The sequence below is a fragment of the Oncorhynchus nerka genome, linkage group LG27 (genome assembly GCF_034236695.1).
Source record: "Oncorhynchus nerka isolate Pitt River linkage group LG27, Oner_Uvic_2.0, whole genome shotgun sequence".
Lineage (NCBI taxonomy): Eukaryota > Metazoa > Chordata > Actinopteri > Salmoniformes > Salmonidae > Oncorhynchus > Oncorhynchus nerka.
The window spans coordinates 14,717,821-14,736,847 of record NC_088422.1 but is presented as its reverse complement, the minus strand read 5'-3'; the positions used below and the strand labels follow the sequence as shown (position 1 = coordinate 14,736,847).

The 19,027-nt window shown below is 44.7% G+C and overlaps 1 protein-coding gene across 1 annotated transcript in view; it reads left to right on the top strand.

Annotated features, from left to right (window-relative positions):
* LOC115111158 (adhesion G-protein coupled receptor V1-like) overlaps positions 1-14,835 on the top strand; it is a 248,439-nt gene extending 233,604 nt beyond the window's left edge. Inside the window, exons 87-89 of the mRNA XM_065011405.1 lie at positions 9,123-9,308; positions 11,096-11,270; positions 14,401-14,835. Coding sequence (XP_064867477.1) covers positions 9,123-9,308; positions 11,096-11,270; positions 14,401-14,519 — 480 coding nt within the window. The 3' untranslated portion in view covers positions 14,520-14,835. The remainder of the gene's footprint in view (positions 1-9,122; positions 9,309-11,095; positions 11,271-14,400) is intronic.
* Positions 14,836-19,027: the final 4,192 nt, after the last annotated feature.

The window sequence follows — 19,027 nt, the reverse complement described above, 5'->3', positions numbered from 1 at the left end:
CTAACTAGCATTAGCACAATGCCTAGAAGTCTAGCTAGCAGATACCCATAGACTTCCAGTCATTGTGCTAACGCTAGTTAGCATTGGCAGGCAAAACTACCTCTACATTTCTTATACTGGACACAGAGACATAAAAATGGTGTCCATGAGTACATCGGACTCTGGGGAAGTAGATCAAGGGCATTTTAAGTATAATTTTAAGCCACTGCACTGTTGGGCCCCGTGTGTGCGTGTGCGCGCGTGCGTGTTTGTCTATTGATGTGTGTGGGCGTGCGCCTGCATGCCTTGATATATGTGTGTGTGTGTGTGTGTGTGTGTGTGTGTGTGTGTGTGTGTGTGTGTGTGTGTGTGTGTGTGTGTGTGTGTGTGTGTGTGTGTGTGTGTGTGTGTGTGTGTGTGTGTGTGTGTGTGTGTGTGTGTGATGAAGGGTGCCTTTGAAGCCTACCTTTTGATGTCTGGCCCTGCCAGTGTGAGCTCTATTTGAGTGAAGATAGCATGAGGACTATCGTAGATACTATATCTCCAGAGAGTGGCGGCCAGACCACTCTCTCAGTACTCTCAGTACAGAGTGGGAATGCATATCAGAGAGGGTGAGACTGAGAGAGGAGACGGGGCCATTCGTAAGATGGAGAGAACTTAATCATCATGTACTTCTGTACAGCGCTGTATGATCTACAGCCACTAGTACATAACATCTTGTTTAATAACGGTTGCATAACTGACAATGTGCTGAAAGATGTTTGAACTATTAATGCCTACTTCATTGTCTGTTGCTAGTTGAGGGTAGGTTCCACACACGTAAAGTAAGTGTATAATTTTATTTTTGTATTTATTTTATTTACAACATTCGAACAATTGTTGCATTAGGTAGGCGGTGGACTAGACAGCGGCATAATTCTTCTTTTAGTCCTTGTGAATGTCTCTGTTAGCTGTCAATTTTTCTCCCAGACGTCTTTGTCCATTAAGTGTGTCACACAGGTCCGTGGCTCTATGTAGATGACCCCTGGCTCAATAAGCTGCAGACATCAAAATTACATTTACATTTAAGTCATTTAGCAGACGCTCTTATCCAGAGCGACTTACAAATTGGAAATCAAATCAAATTGTATTAGTCACATCTGCCGAATACAACAGGTGTAGACCTTACAGTGAAATGCTTACTTACAAACCCCTAAACAACAGTGCAGTTTCAAAAAAAGACAGATAAGAATGAGAGATAAAAGTAACAAGTAATTAAAGAGCAGCAGTAAAAATGTACAATATATACAGGGGGGTGCCGGTACAGAGTCAATGTGCGGGGGCACCGGTTAGTTGAGGTAGTATATACATGTAGGTAGAGTTATTAAAGTGACTATGCATAGATAATAACAGAGAGTATCAGCAGTGTAAAACGGGGGGTGGCAATGCAAATAGTCTGAGTAGCCATTTGACTAGATGTTCAGGAGTCTTATGGCTTGGGGTAGAAGCTGTTTAGAAGCCTCTTGGACCCAGACTTGGCGCTCTGGTACCGCTTGCCGTACAGTAGCAGAGAGGAGTCTATGACTAATGTGGTTGGAGTCTTTGACAATTTTTAGGGCCTTCCTCTGACACCGCCTGGTATATAGGTCCTGGATGGCAGGAAGCTTGGCCCAAGTGATGTACTGGGCCGTTCGCACTACCCTCTGTAGTGCCATGCGGTTGGAGGCCGAGCAGTTGCCATAATAGGCAGTGATGCAACCAGTCAGAATGCTCTCGATGGTGCAGCTGTTTGTTTTTTGAGGATCTGAGGACCCATGCCAAATCTTTTCAGTCTCCTGAGGGGGATAGGTTTTGTTGTGCCCGCTTCACGTGCTTGGACCATGTTAGTTTGTTGGTGATGTGGATTCCAAGGAACTTGAAGCTCTCAACCTGCTAAACTACAGCCCCGTCGATGAGAATGGGGGTCGTGCGCTGTCCTCTTTTTCCTATAGTCCACAATCATCTCCTTTGTCTTGAACACGTTAAGGGTCCTTAGCTTACTGATGAGCTTTGAGGTACAGGAGGGGTCTGAGCACACACCCCTGAGAGGCCCCCGTGTTGAGGATCAGCGTGGCGGATGTGTTGTTACCTACCCTTACCACATGTGGGAGGCCCGTCAGGAAGTCCAAGATCTAGTTGCAGAGGGAGGTGTTTAGTCCCAGGGTCCTTAGCTTAGTGATGATCTTTGAGGGCACTACGGTGTTGAACACTGAGCTGTAGTCAATGATTAGGATTCTCACATAGGTGTTCCTTTTGTCCAGGTGGGAAAGGGCAGTGTGGAGTGCAATAGAGATTGCATCATCTGTGGATCTGTTGGGGCGGTATGCAAATTGGAGTGAGTCTAGGGTTTCTGGGATGATGGTGTTGATGTGGGCCATGACCAGCCTTTCAAAGCACTTCATAGCTACAGGCGTGAGTGCTACGAGTCGGCAGTCATTTAGGCAGGTTACCTTAGTGTTCTTGCGCACAGGCACTATGGTGGTCTGCTTAAAACATGTTGATATTACAGACTCAGACAGGGAGAGGTTGAAAATGTCAGTGAAGACACTTGCCAGTTGGTCAGTGCATGCTTGCAGTACACGTCCTGGTAATCCGTCTGGCCCTGCGGCCTTGTGAATGTTGACCTGTCTAAAGGTTTTACTCACATTGGCTGCGGAGAGCGTGATCACACAGTCTTCCGGTACAGCTGGTGCTCTCATGCATGTTTCATTGTTATTTGCCTCGAAGCAAGCATAAAAGTAGTTTAGCTCGTCTTGTAGGCTCGTGTCACTGGGCAGCTCTCAGCTGTACTTCCCTTTGTAGTCTGTAATGGTTTGCAGGCCCTGCCACATCCGACGAGCGTCAGAGCCGGTGTAGTACTACTCGATCTTAGTCCTGTATTGATGCTTTGCCTGTTTGATGGTTCGTCGGTGGTCATAGCGGGAGCTTCCGGGTTAGAGTCCCGCTCCTTGAAAACAGCAGCTCTAGTCTTTAGCTCAGTGCGGATGCTGGCTGTAATCCATGGCTTCTGGTTGGGGTATGTACGTACAGTCACTGTGGGGACGATGTCATCGATGCACTTATTGATGAAGCCAATGACAGATGTGGTGTACATCTGTCATCTGTGCTAGAAAAACAGTCCTGTAGCTTAACATCTGCTTCATCTGACCACTTTATTATCGATTCTAGTCACTGGTGCTTCCTGCTTTAGAATTATTTATTTTTAAACTAGGCAAGTCAGTTAAGAGCAAATTCTTATTTACAATGATGGCCTAGGAACAGTGGGTTAAGAGCCTTGTTCAGGGGCAGAACAACAGAGTTTTTCCTTGTCAGCTTGGGGATTCGATCTAGCAACCTTTCAGTTACTGGCCCAACGCTCTAACCACTAGGATACCTGCCGTGGGAAGAATGTCACGATGACAATAACTGATGTGCTTAGAAACCCGAGCCATTCACAAACACCCAACTATGAAGTCATCTGATCAGATGTCCAGCCTGACCAACGTTATGACCTACTTCCTCCAATGTTATCCAGTTGATGGAGATCAATCGAGTGTCTTTGTCTAAGACATGGCTTTGTTTCACAGCCTGTCATTTACGGCTTCCCTGCTACAATAAGCTCCAGTACAGGACAAATCCCCTGAAGATGTAGAGAGAGGCCAACTAGCCCCCCCCCCCCCCCCCCACACACCCCTACCACAACAAAGCATTAGTTTCCAGGGAGTGTTCTCTGTCAGACAGGAATAATTTATCTGGAACAGACAGTTTCCTTTTCTACATGTAATGAGTTTACAAAGCGAGCTGTGTTCAAGGCCATCGATTGAACTCTAAACAAATACATCTGACCTAGATATTCCAGAGCGCTCCTACTGCTACTGCTACTCGTACTCCTACTGCTACTGCTACTGCTGCTACTCCTCCTGCTACTCCTACTGCTACTCCTGCTACTGCTACTCCTACTGCTACTTCTACTGCTGCTACTCCTGCTACTGCTATTCCTACTCCTACTCCTACTGCTACTCCGCTACTTCTACTCTTACTCCTACTGCTTCTCCTGCTACTGCTACTCCTACTGCTAATGCTACGGCTACTCCTACTGCTATTCCTGCTACTGCTACTCCTACTGCTAATGCTACGGCTACTCCTACTGCTATTCCTGCTATTCCTGATACTACTCCTGCTACTCCTACTGCTACTCCTACTGCTACTGTTACTTCTACAGCTACATCTACTGCTATTGCTGTTCCTACTGCTACTGCTACTGCTACTGCTACTACTCCTACTGCTGCTCCTACTGCTACTCCTACTCCTACTGCAGCTACTCCTAATCCTACTGCTACTACTCCTGCTACTGCTACTACTCCTTCTACTACTGCTACTGCTACTCCTGCTACTCCTGCTACTATTACTACTACTACTGCTACTTCTACTGCTGCTCGTGCTACTCCTACTCCTGCTACTACTCCTGCTACTGCTACTCCTGCTATTGCTACTCTTACTCCTACTGCTACATCTACTGCTGCTACTCCTGCTACTGTTGCTCCTACTACTACTCCTACTCCTGCTACTGCTACTCTTACTCCTACTCATATTCCTACTGCTACTCCTCCTGCTAATGCTACGGCTAGTCTTACTGCTATTCCTGCTACAGCTATTTCTACTCCTACTGCTGCTACTTCTACTGCTCCTCCTACTGCTACCCCTGCTCCTACTGCAGCTACTCCTAATCCTACTGCTATTCCTACTGCTACTGCTATTCCTACTGCTACTCCTGCTACTACTACTGCTACTTCTACTCCTACTACTATTGCTGCTACTACTGCTGATACTTCTGCTCATCCTACTGCTACTCCTCCTGCTACTCCTATTGCTACTGCTACTCCTACTGCTACTGCTACTCCTACTGCTACTCTTGCTGCTCTACTACTGCTGCTATTCCTGCTGCTACTCTTATTGCTACTGATGCTCCTACTGCTACTCCTGACACTACTGCTGCTCCTATTGCAACTGCTACTCCTATTTTTACTGCTACTCCTACTGCTACACCTACTGCTACTCCTATTACTACTCCTACTGCTACTCCTACTGCTACTCCTGCTGCTACTCCTACTGCTACTCCTACTTTTACTGCTACTCCTACTTTTACTGCTACTCCACTGCTACTCCTACTGCTACTCCTGCTGCTACTCCTACTGCTACTCCTACTTTTTCTGCTACTCCACTGCTACTCCTGCTACTGCTACTGCTACACCTATTGCAACTGCTACTCCTATTTTTATGCTACTCCTACTGCTACACCTACTGCTACTCCTATTCCTACTCCTACTGCTACTGCTACTGCTACTGCTATTCCTACTGGTACTCCTATTCTTACTGCTACTACTCCTACTGCTACTCCTACTCCTACTGCTACTGCTATTCCTACTGGTACTCCTATTCCTACTGCTACTACTCCTACTGCTACTCCTACTCCTACTGCTACTGCTACTCCTACTATTCCTACTGCTGCTACTCCTACTCCTACTTCTTCTCCTACTCCTACCTCTACTCCTATTGCTACTGCTACTGTTCTCTCTCCTAGCGATGCCAGCGTCGGGCTGTTTTGATCCTGTTTTGAAGCTGTTGCTGTCAGCAGGAACACAATTAAAGGACAATTGTTCTGCTTTGAGAGTCTGCATTTACAGAGGAAAAACAATTTGTTTTGTGGGGAGATGAGGAACATTGAGATCAGAGCACTGATATTTGTGTCGTGGCACAGTCATTAAGGTTACGTCATCACCAACACTAATGGACATTAATAGAGTGGAATCAACAGACAGGAAATGTAAAGTACAGTGCTGCATTAGCTTGAATTAGGTTTTTAAAATTAGCATCATTGAAATTATAATTTCATGAGGATATATGATATAATCACATTCATTCTATGTTGCATGGAGTGAGGTTTATATGTGTATGGCAGGATAGCAAATCTTCAGATCACGGTTTACTGTTGTGGCTGCCGTAAGCCTCAGAAACCCTAAGGAATCATTGAAATGACGTAGGTTATCCTAGCTATCTATTGACTTGGTATAGTATCTGATTATCACACTTGCTTCTGTCCTGTAGCATTTTTTTACCACAGTTGCTTATGTGCCTCTATGCTATTGCACACTTGGCAATTTCACTCTCATTCAGGATGTTTTGTGTTATCTCCCTCATGCGGTACATTTTCCATGAGGATAATTTTCCATGTTGTTATTGTTGTTGGAGTGACTGTTTCTTTGACTGTAAAAGGCTGTTTGTTTCTGCTCACAACAGCTGTGTGTGTGTGTGTATGTGTGTGCAAACATGCAAAGAAGGTATTTTCTCTGCATCCATTTCAACTCTATAGACATTGTTAATGCTATGGCTGTATTCTACCGTCTCTAAACCACAGCAGCATCACTACATGCAGTAGTCCACTGAGCAGCCGTTAGCCAGCTGGCTCCAGTGCACTGGCTATATTTCCTACATCCTGGTTAGTGGTTAGTTAGCACTGCTCTGAAGCTACTAGGCTACATCAGAGGACATTTGTACAGGAAGGGCAAACATCAGCGAATGGATCAAATATTTCTGAGAAGACTTTGGGCCCTATCACATCTAGGGAACTAGAAGCTGGTAACTTGATGTCCAGGATGGTTCTTTTCTTGCATTGCAGAGATGTAAGCCTGGATTGAATGGGTCAAGTAAACAAACAAATGTTTCAGTGTGTTCTAGGTACAGTGCATTCAAAAAAATATTCAGACCCCTTGACTCTTTCCACATTTTGTTACGTTACAGTCTTATTCTTAGTTTTTCCCCCTCATCAATGTACACACAATACCCCATAATGACAAAGCAAAAACAGATTTTTTTTTAATTTTAGCAAATTTATAAAAATACAAAACTTAAATATAACATTTACATAAGTATTCAGACCCTTTGCTCAGTACTTTGTTGAAGCACCTTTGGTTACAGCCTCGAGTCTTCTAGGGTATGATGCTACAAGCATGGCACACCTGTATCTGGGGAGTTTCTCCCATTCTTCTCTGCAGATCCTCTCAAGCTCTGTCGGGTTGGATGGGGAGCTTCGCTGCACAGCTATTTTCAGGTCTCTCCAGAGATGTTCGATCAGGTTCAAGTCCAGACTCTGGCTGGGCCTCTCAAGGACATTCAGAGACTCGAAGCCACTCCTGCGTTGTCTTGGCTGTGTGCCGAGGGTCGTTATCCTGTTCAAAGGTGAACAGTCTGAGGTCCTGAGCGCTCTGGAGCAGATTTTTATCAAGGATCTCTCTGTACTTTGCTCCGTTCATCTTTCACCATAGGGATGGTGCCAGTTTTCCTCCAGACATGATGCTTGGCTGTCACACCCTGACCTTAGTATTCTTTGTTTTCTTTGTTATTTTGGTTAGGTCAGGGTGTGACATGGGTGATGTATGTGTTTTTGGCTTGTCTAGGGGTTTTGTATGTTTATGGGGGTGTTTCCTGCCTAGGTGTTTTTGTAAGTCTATGGTTGCCTAGATTGGTTCTCAATTAGAGGCAGCTGTCTATCGTTGTCTCTGATTGGGAACCATATTTAGGCAGCCATATTCTGTGGGTATTTTGTGGGTGATTGTTCCTGTTCCAATGTTCACGTTACTGGACGGGACTGTTTCGTCGTCGTTCCTGTTTGTTGTTTTGTTTGGTGGTTAAGTATTCCCATTAAATATGGATTATCATCACGCTGCATCTTGGTCCTCTTCTCTTTCACCCGAAGACAGTCGTTACATTGGCATTCAGGCCAAAGAGTTCAATCTTGTTTTTCATGGTCTGAGAGTCCTTTAGGTGCCTTTTGGCAAACTCAAAGCGGACTGTCATGTGCCTTTTACTGAGGTGTGGTTTCCATCTGGCCACTCTACCATAAATGCCTGATTGGTGGAGTGCTGCAGAGCTGGTTGGCCTTCTGGAAGGTTCTCCCATCTCCACAGAGGAACTCTGGAGCTCTTTCAGAGTGAGCATCAGTTTCTCCCCGACCAGGGCCCTTCTCCCCAGATTGCTCAGTTTGGCCTGGCAGCCAGATCTAGGAAGAGTCTTAGTGGTTCCAAACTTCTTCCATTTAAGAATGATGCAGGCCACTGTGTTCTTGGGGACCTTCAATGCTGCAGAATTGCTTTGGTACCCTTCCTCAGATCTGTGCCTCGACACAATCCTGTCTCTGATCAATTTAATTTACCACAGGTGAACTCTAATAAAGTTGTAGAAACATCTGAAGGATGACCAATGGAAACAGGATGCACCTGAGCTCAATTTCGAGTCTCATAGCAAAGGGTCTGAATACTTATGTAAATAAGGTATTTCTGTTTTTTATTTTTAATACATATGCAACATTTTCTAAACCTGTTTTCTCTTTGTCATTATGGGGTATTGTGTATAGATGAGGGTGATAAAAGTATTTAATACATTTTAGAGCTGAATGTTTAGAATGTCCCTGATTGAGTTTAGTAATGTTGTCGTTCACGCTCATTTAATAATTTACATTCTTTCTGTCTTCTATTATCCTATAAATTGATTTCTATCTGTCTTGTTAAATGCTACTGAAATCATTCTCTCCCTAGCTAGCTTTTAAATGTTTTATTGAACCTTTATTTCATTAGGCAAGTCAATTAAGAACAAATTCTTATTTACAATGACTGCCTGCCAAGAGGCAAAAGGCCTCCTGTGGGGACGTGGGCTGGGATTAAACATACAAATGTAGGACAAAACACACATCACGACAAGAGAGACCTAAGACAACAACACAGCATGGCAGCAACACAAGACAAAACAGCGTGGTAGTTAAACAACATGACAACAACATGGCAGCAACACAACATGGCAGCAACACAACATGGTAGCAACACAACATAACAACACGGTAACAACACAACATGGCAGCAGCAAAACATGATAGCAGCACAAACATGGTACAAACATTGTTAGGCACAGACAACACCATGAAGGGCAAAAGGTAGAGACAGCAGCACAACATGTGAAGCTGGCTGGTTAGTGCTGAGCCTCTCTGTACCTCTTATGTCCTCTCTCCAAGGGTGGTGTAGGGCTGTGACCTAACCTCCTCTAGTAACACACACACACACATAACCCCTGACCTTTGCCCTGTGCCCTCTCCCCAGGGCCTGTACGTGTTTGCTGTGTACTTCCTGATGCACAACCAGCTATGTTGGCCAGCCAAGGCCAGCTACACGGTGGAGATGAACGGCCAGGGCAGTCCAGACTCCGCCTACCAGGGAGGGGGTGCCGCCACCATAGGGGGGGAGATCAACAAGTCCACCCAGAACCTCATCAGAACCATGGAGGAGGTAACACACATGCAGTGTCTCTCTGCCATTGTTCCCTCCCTCACTGCCCCAAACTATGGAGAAAAATGGATAAGAAAGAGTGAGAAGCCCTGTTCAAGCCCTACAAGCTGACTGACTAGCTGACTGACTAGCTGACTGGCTGGCTGACCACTGTTACCAAAGCTCTGAGTCTGCTTTACCCTTACCTCCCATACCCCTTTGTCCCTTGCCCAGTGTAGGGGAGACAGGGGGGGGGCAGATTTTATGTCATTTCTCCTGGGAACACTCAGTCCCTTTTTTTCGAAAGTAGGAATCCACTAATCCTGTTTTTTTCATGAGAACACAAATGTTGTGATTTGGAACCTTGGGGTCCATCCCAGCAGCAAAGCGGAGGGAGCTGGAGACAAAAGAGAGAAAATTGAGAGGTGGAAAGGAAAGAGAGGGGCGAGAGAGGCGGAGGGGATTGGTACATGGGAGGCATCTCGTCAACCCCCTTCAGAGCGGATATGACAAATCCACTGGTGCCTGGTGGTGCCTAATTCACCAAGATCTAGACACTCTGTACCCATTATAGACAATTACGCAGTGCTGTCTGTCATTACAGGCCTGTTCAGATAGGCTAGTACACCAGCTGTCGGTCTGGCTGTTGATGTGTTGTTCATTTCAATCAGCTATGTAGTGCTAGGGTTAAAACTGAAATGTGCAGCCCTTTAGATTCCCCAGGACCAGATGAAGAAACACTGAGATAAGCTATTACACCTGGCCTGCCTGTGTCTAACTGTCTTTCTGCATGTCTGCCTGTGTCTAACTGTATGTCTGTCTGCCTGTTTGTGTCTAACTGTATACCTGTCTGTCTGCCTGTGTCTAACTGTATACCTGTCTGTCTGCCTGTGTCTAACTGTATGTCTGTCTGCCTCTTTGTGTCTAACTGTATACCTGTCTGTCTGCCTTTGTCTAACTGTATGTTTGTCTGCCTGTTTGTGTCTAACTGTATACCTGTTTGTCTGCCTGTGTCTAACTGTCTGCCTGTGTGTCTAGCTAGTTGTCTGCCTGTAGCTGTCTGGGAGGGTGCTGAACTCTCTTTCCTTCACTACTCTTGTAGACATTCAGTGAGTTCTCTCTCTCTCTCTTTCTCTCTCTCTCTCTCTCTCTCTCTCTCTCTCTCTCTCTCTCTCTCTCTCTCTCTCTCTCTCTCTCTCTCTATGTGTGTGTCTCTGTCTTTCTCTCTCTGTGTCTTTCTCTCTCTGTGTCTTTCTCTCTCTGTGTCTTTCTCTCTCTGTGTCTCTCTCTTTCTCTGTGTCTCTCTCTGTCTTTCTCTCTGTCTCATATTCATCAGCAGCAGGCTCAGGGCCTGATTTTGTATGAGGCCCACGTGACCCCTCATCCTGCATTAACCCTTTGGGGAGCTTGGGCAACAGACTCTGTGTGACCCTCCATGTCTCAGACGTGATTACACGGCTCACAGGCCCATTCTCTGCTACCCAGAGCGGACTTGGTGCCAGAATGGGCCTGTTGTGTGTCATTGCATTAATCATGGAGATTTAGGTGACCCATTTACACGCTCATCTCTGGTTAGTGTTGTCTATGAAACGCCTTGAGGACAACCACTTGGCCATCCAGACACTCTAAATGTTAGCTCATAAAAGTCACTGTACAAATGGACCCCTGACATACTTTAGGGTCTGTTATTTCAACTTGTTGGAATTTGTTGGAGTGGCTGTCTTTGATAATACCATATTCAGTCTGTAAACGTGTGTATCTGCGCGTTTCTGCGGCTGTGTGTGCTTGCGTGCGTGTGTGTGTGGCAGGTGTCCGCGGACTGGGAGCGTGCGTCTCTGCGTTTGGACAGCCAGCCCAGCAGTGTGTTTAAGCAGAGCCCTCAGGGCGGAGCCTACGCCACCGACGGAGGTTTCATCAACACCAACCTAGTGGCCGACGATGAGTCCCAGGACTTTGATGACCTCATATTTGCCTTAAAGACTGGTAAGAATCATCATCGCTGAGTCCCACATGGCACCCTATTCCCTATATAAAGCACTACTTTTTTCAAGGTTTTTTATATTTGGCATTTGGACGTTTACACAGATAAACAGGTAGTGGTCAAAACACAAACTGAACCCTTACCACATCAATCCCAACCCCGTATATAGTGCACTACTTTTGACGAAGGCCCATAGGGCACTTTGTAGGGAATACTGTGCCATTTGGGACGGATCCTATTGCAAATCCTGCACACGTATTCCTCATCAGCCATCAATATGAAGCCAATAACTAGAGTCCAGAGTTATTCCTGGTCAGGTCACATGCTCAGGAAAAACGTCCTACTCCTCAACACCATAATGGTGTCATGGGAGAAGTGAAAAATGCAATGACTCACTATAAATACAAATCACATCTTATACCCTCGTAGACTAAAGTTACAATGACTCAGTATATATCATTTTTTACATTTTACATTTTAGTCATTGACCCCACGCTCTTATCCAGAGCAACTTACATTCAGTACATTAATCTGAAGTTTGCTAGGTGGGAGACGGATAACCACATATCACAGTCATAGAAAGTATATGTTTCCTCAATAAAGTAGCTATCAGCTGGGTCAGAGCTAGTAAGGGGGAAAATAAGTCAAGTGTTAGTTCAGGAAAGGCCTTTTTGGAGGGGTCGGTGTGAGGAGGGGGTGTGAGGGAGAGGGGGTGCTGTGGGATTATTTAAGATACTCTTTGAAGATGTAGGGTTTCAGATGTTTTCAGAAGATGGGTAGGGACTCTGCTGTCCTGGGTTCAGAGGGAAGCTGGTTCTACCATTGGGGTGCCAGGACAGAGAAGAGCTTAGCCTTGGATGAGCTGGAGCTGCCCTTCTATAGGGGTCGGAGGGCCAAGAGACTAGAGATGGCAGAATGGAGGGCCCGGGTTGGGGGTGTAGGGTTTGAGCAAAGCTTGAAGGTAGGGAGGGGCTTGCTGCTCCATAGGCAAATACCATTGTCTTGTAGTGGATGCGAGCTTAGACTGGAGGCCAGTGGAGTGTGCAGAGAGGCAGGGTGACATGGGAAAACTTGGAATAACATACAAATCTTATTCCCTCGTAGACTAAAGGTCCAATTTGTACTTGAGCATACATTCTCTATCTGGAATATGGGTGACTCACATATGGCTTTTAATCTTTGTGTGATTTTTTCTGTGTGGGCTCATGTACACGGGGGGGGGGGGTGTGTGTGTGTGTGTGTGTGTGTGTGTGTGTGTGTGTGTGTGTGTGTGTGTGTGTGTGTGTGTGTGTGTGTGTGTGTGTGTGTGTGTGTGTGCGCGCGCGCGTGCGTGCGTGCGTGTATTGTTTGCATGTGTGTAGCCATTACTGCTGGCCCTGCTCAATCACTCCTTTGCAGAGCTTTTATCCTGCACCCTTAGGAACCGTTTTTCCTCAGTCATCAACGTTTAATGAGATAAGGGGCTAACAGCAGACTGATATATCACCCCTCCCATTCTCAAGTCACAGAGTAATCGCTTCATGCTGCCTGAATAACAAGTGGTGGACCCAACTGAACACATGCCAAGTGGTGCTCAGTACTTTTTCTGTATGAAATATATATATAGCCCCTGGTCCAAAGTAGTGCACTATAAAGGGAACAGGATTCCATTGGGGACGAAACCATAGAATGGTGATGTCATGGCTCTTTCGTAGTGACCAAGCCGTCAGTGCTCTGTGAAAGAGTTGTGACATGTAGCGTGACATCCTCATACAGTTTAGATGGGACGTCTCTTCGCCACACATATCTACTACGTTCACTGCGGTTGGATTCTTTAGAGAGGACACCTGTTAGTTTTATTAACCTTCCTTCTCTCTCTCACCAATTAAGATCTCTGTTCATAGAAACACACCCCATGGAAAGAGACGTGACCTTTAACTTGTATACCAGTCAAGCCTGGTAGCCGTCTCCATATCATGGAAAAGGATTTGACCCTTCCTCGTGGTGGCCAGCCAAGCCCCTGATTGATCAGCCCCTGAAGGGCCCCATGCTAAACGGGTTAATCTGGCACCTCAGTGCTAACCGGGCCCCTGGGAGTGGGCCGAGAATACACACCAGTATCCACACCCAGAAAAACACTTGTCCATTGCCGTGGTGATGCTAAATTAAAAGTCTCCCTGGCGGTAGCGGACTTGGAGGGAGTCAGAGGTGTTAATGAGAGTGGATTGGGTAGAGAGGGTAATGTTACCGTAAACAAAAGCCTCGGGGAGAGGAGCGCTAACCCTTCTTCTGCCGTCTGTGACGTGGATTGTGTGCGCTGTATTCTAATAAGCAGTTGTTATGGAGGATGAGTTAGCGTTTCTCTGGCGTTCTCTATCACCCCAACATTCAGCCTCACGAGGAATACAGGTATGGATGGGGTGGCATTTACATCTGAATTACCTCTCTTACTGGTCAAACAACCAATCAAGATTGAAAAGCAAAATGTATAAACACAAATATTTGCTATTATGTCTTCATCAGAGTGCCTCCAAGACCCCCTTTGGTTGTTGTGGAACACCTGAAGCGCTCCACCTACTTACAGTATTTCCTATTTTCTTCAAGGTTAAACAGAATAGAAGGGGGGGGTGATTATTATGGGTAAAAAACAACCAATCCTGGCCACTCTTGAACCAGATAGAAAGTATGCAGACATTTTAATGGACCTGTATATTTTCATGATAGGTGCATCCCAAACAATACCATATTCCCTTAATAGTGTACTACTTTGACGAGAGCCCCATGGATCCTGGGGTATATATAGGGAATAGGGTGCCATTTTGGATACTCCATTGTTCATACCTTTGGTAATGTTGAAAATGCTATTTTACATAAAGTGTTGATTATTGATCAGTCTCTTTTCACACAGGACACTGCAGCAGGTGTTGATGTTGAAATCTTCGGTATACAAAGAACAACTGACTTGATGTTTTGTTAACCAGTTTAACACTAAGTTAACACTGAATGATGTCAAACATTTATCATAGCTCTGATCCACGGTGTAGTGTACAGAGAGTAGTGGATGAACGCGCACTACGCCTTGGACCAGAGATGACAGCATTATTAATAAGTGATGCTTGACGTGCGCTGTCTCTGTCTCTCTCCCCCTGTCAGGATCGGGCCTTAATCTGAGCGACAACGAGTCGATCCACGGGAGTCATGACGGTGGGAGTACGGCCCCGTCTCAGATAGTAGAACTACGACGCATCCCCATCGCAGACACACACCTCTAACCTCCCACGTTTTTATACCACAGAGAACAACACAAGTGTTTTTAATTTTCTACTGCACAAAAACATCACGTTTTTTTTAATAGATTAGTTTTGGTTTTCGTCAGTTTGATGTCATGAAAGCTGGTGATGTTTTTGTCTGTTTTTATATGAATACATCAATGTGTTACTAAATGAACGTGTAAAGGTTCTCGAAGCTGATTTGATCTCTCCTGGGTGTAAAATCTTTTGTATAGTTTTTAGGACACAAGCCAGCACCCTCAAACCTGCTGCTAAGGTTTCTGTAACATTGTTAATAAATATTTCAATAGATATTTTACATCGGACTGTCTTGATTCAATTGTGATTGGGTTTAGAGTGGCCGGCATTAGTCTATGGGAAATGTCAGCAGTCAAACATAAAGAGAGGAGAACCTGTGTGAGAGTTGCGTAACGCAGGATGTGGAATTGCTGAGTGGCTGTGGGGTCATGCAGTCTCGTGGGGCAATTTCACAAATTTTTTATACACGTTCTGAGAATTCTGGTCCATGGAAAGGTCTGAATATTTCTGCTTGTGTCTGCAGGAGGCGGAGGGACTATGAACTATAGATGAGATAATACCTAATCGTAAAACCTGTCAATCTACTGTAAATGTTCAGAATACAAGGTCAAACACAGTATTCATGGGTTGCACGTTACGTTAAGTTCTATGGCAGCTGAACGGTCTACTCAATACATTCTCAATTAGCGCTGATGAAAATTACCATAAATAAGAAAAAAACTGAGGAAGTGAATGACCAAAAGTGGTGTAAGACAATAGAGAGTTTGTGTAGTTAACAGTAAAGATCGGGTTTGGATAATAAGTAAAGCAGTTCCACAGTCTTAGGCTGAAACAGAAGGAACAGCCTCACCAAGCTGGAGCACTGGTGCCAACCCAGCATCAGGGGCCTGTTCAGAAGCGTGCAACGTTGAAGAACGGTCAGATAGAAATCAATTGCGCAGAACAAATAGAATTGTCTGTCAAGTTGAATAGTGGATCGAATCAGCTCTATTCATTACATTTCTATCTGCAACTTTCTGATGATATCACCTTACTGAATATGTCAGGTTTCTGTATTAATTACATCTGAAAGGAAACACCTATGTGTCAGGAAATCTTTATATCAATAGAGTGTAATAAAAATGCATAGGTCTTCGTGTGGGCGAGACATTCCTTTATGACAAAAGTTAAGATCACCAACAAATTATTACCCAGACTGATATTACCCAGACTTATTAGGTATGAAAGTAAGACCCAGAATCAGACAACGTCGAATTAACAATGGTTTAGTATTCCAACAGGGGCAGGAAATAGACAGGTCAAGGCAGGCAGGGGTCAGTAAACCAGAGGTGGGGCAACGGTACAGGTCGGCAGACAGGCTCAGGGGCAGGCAGAGTGGTCAGGCAGGCTCAGAGTCAGGACCGGCAAGGTTCAAAACCACGAGGGAGAGAAATAGTGAGACTGGGAAAAGCAGAAGCTGATAACAAAAATGCTGGTTGACTTGACAAACAAAAATTTGTATAACTACACAGGGGATAATGGGGAAGATGGGCTACACCTGGAGGGGGGTGGAGACAATCAAAGACAGGCAAAACATATCAGGGTGTGACAAGACTGACATTACCCAGATTGACATTGTGTCTGTATGCGTACATGTGTATGTGTGTGCTTTGAACTGACCTCTGACCTTGTAAATTGTTAGACCTGGTTAACGGATAGAAGAAAAAAATTGGGGGGGGGGCAAAGCTGAGAGACAGAGGGAGTATTACTAGCTGAAGATGAATGTAGTCAGTTTGTTGTTGGACACTGAGAACACCAGCTAATGGGCTCTGCAGAGATTCCCTTCCTCTTATTAATGTAGTTATTTGGGATTGTTGGACACTGAGAACACCAGCTAATGGGCTCTGCAGAGATTCCCTTCCTCTTATTAATGTAGTTATTTGGGATTGTTGGACACTGAGAACACCAGCTAATGGGCTCTGCAGAGATTCCCTTCCTCTTATTAATGTAGTTATTTTGGATTGTTGGACACTGAGAACACCAGCTAATGGGCTCTGCAGAGATTCCCTTCCTCTTATTAATGTAGTTATTTTGGATTGTTGGACACTGAGAACACCAGCTAATGGGCTCTGCAGAGATTCCCTTACTCTTATTTATGTAGTCAGAAATTCACTTCCTCTTATTCCTTTAGTTAATGCAAAAAATGTATTACACTTCAACTCTGTCTGACATGGTACAGGTGTCTTCTTTGTTTTAAGCCCATAGCCATGTGTGTGAGGTGTATACCTGTTTAAGACTGCCAAGAATCACTCTGTGGGACCCTGATTTGGCCCATTGCAGTATTAAACATCTTTCACAAATCCAAACTATTTTGATTAGACGCGTCCAGCCTCAACCTTTCTGTTCGTGTTCGTTTCGCTCTTCTAATACATTGATTTTGAATATTGAAAGGTGCCGTGTTTATTTTGCTTGTGGGTGACAAAGTATAATTGCTATCGCTCCATGGCCTGGAGTAACTGACGCAGGTGGAGCTGCCACAGATCTGACTGTTGGTGGTCTGTCTGTGTGTCCAGGGGGATGTCCAGTAACACAACCACCAGCCAACACTTGTCCTCGGCTACTTATGTCAGGAGTTATGAGGGGAGCTGCAGCAGAAATAGATCTTTAGGATATTTCCCTTCTCAAAAAGTGGAAGGAGGAAATATGTCTACGATTGGCTCTGAGGATCATCTGATATGGCTGATGGCAGCACATAAATACATAATAAGATGTTTTATTGTCACATACACCAGATACTGTCGGTGAAATGTGTTTTACAGGGTCATGAAAAGCTGAACAACGTGCTCAACTCCAGTCTAACGTTTGGACACACCTACTCAATCAAGGGTTTGTCTTTATGTTTTACTATTTTCTACCTTGTAGAATAATAGTGAAGACATCAACACTATGAAATAACACATATGGAATCATCTAGTAACCAAAAAGTATTTTTTGAGATTCTTCAAAGTAGCCAGTTGCCTTGATGACAGCTTTGCACACTCTTGGTATTCTCTCAACCAGCTTCACCTGGAATGCTTTTCCAATCATCTTGAAGGAGTTTTCACATATGCTGAGCACTTGTTGGCTGATTTTCCTTCAATCTGAGGTCCAACTCATCCCAAATCATCTCAATTGTGTTGATGTCGGGGGATTATGGAGGCCAGGTCATCTGATGCAGCACTCCATCACTCTCCTTCTTGGTCAAATTGCCCTTACACAGCCTGGAGGTGTGTTGGGTCATTATCCTGTTGAAAGACAAATGATAGTCCCACTAAGCGCAAACCAGATGGGACGGCGTATCGCTGCAGAATGCTGTGGTAGACATGCTGGTTAAGTGTGCCTTGAATTCTAAATAAATCACTGACAGTGTCACCAGCAAAGCATCCCCACACCATCACACCTACATGCTTCACCCAATCTGCATCTCACAAAGACAAATTTGGACTCAGACCAAAGGACAGATACAGTGTGGCAAAAACATATTTAGTCAGCCACCAATTGTGCAAGTTCTCCCACTTAAAAATATGAGAGAGGCCTGTAATTTTCATCATAGGTACACTTCAACTATGACAGACAAAATGAGAAAAAAAATCCAGAAAATCACATTGTAGGATTTTTTATGAATTTATTTGCAAATTATGGTGGAAAATAAGTATTTGGTCACCTACAAACAAGCAAGATTTCTGGCTCTCACAGACCTGGAAATTCTTCTTTAAGAGGCTCCTCTGTCCTCCACTCGTTACCTGTATTAATGGCACCTGTTTGAACCGAAACACACAGCCAGGGCAACTATGGAGTGGCTCCGTAAGAAGCATCTCAAGGTCCTGGAGTGGCCTAGCCAGTCTCCAGACCTGAACCCAATAGAAAATCTTTGGAAGGAGCTGAAAGTCCGTATTGCCCAGCAACAGCCCCGAAAGATGAAGGATCTGGAGAAGGTCTGTATGGAGGAGTGGTTCAAAATCCCTGCTGCAGTGTGTGCAAACCCGGTCAAGAACTACAGGAAACGTAGGATCTCTGTAATTGCAAGCAAAGGTTTCTGTACTAACTATTAAGTTCTGCTTTTCTGATGTATCAAATACTTATGTCATGCAATAAAATGCAAATTAATTACTTAAAAATCATACAATGTGATTTTCTGGATTTTTGTTTTAGATTCCATCTCTCACAGTTGAGGTGTACCTATGATAAAAAATAACAGACCTCTCTACATGCTTTGTAAGTAGGAAAACCTGCAAAATCTGCAGTGTATCAAATACTTGTTCTCCCCACTGTATTTGGGCTGAAATGTCTGAGGCTGGTAACTCTAATGAACTGATCCTCTACAGCAGAGGTAACTCTGGGCCTTCCTTTCGTGTGGCAGTCCTCATGAGAGCCAGTTTCATCATGGCGCTTGATGGATTTTGCTACTGCACTTGAAGAAACTTTCAAAGTTCTTGAAATATTCAGGATTGACA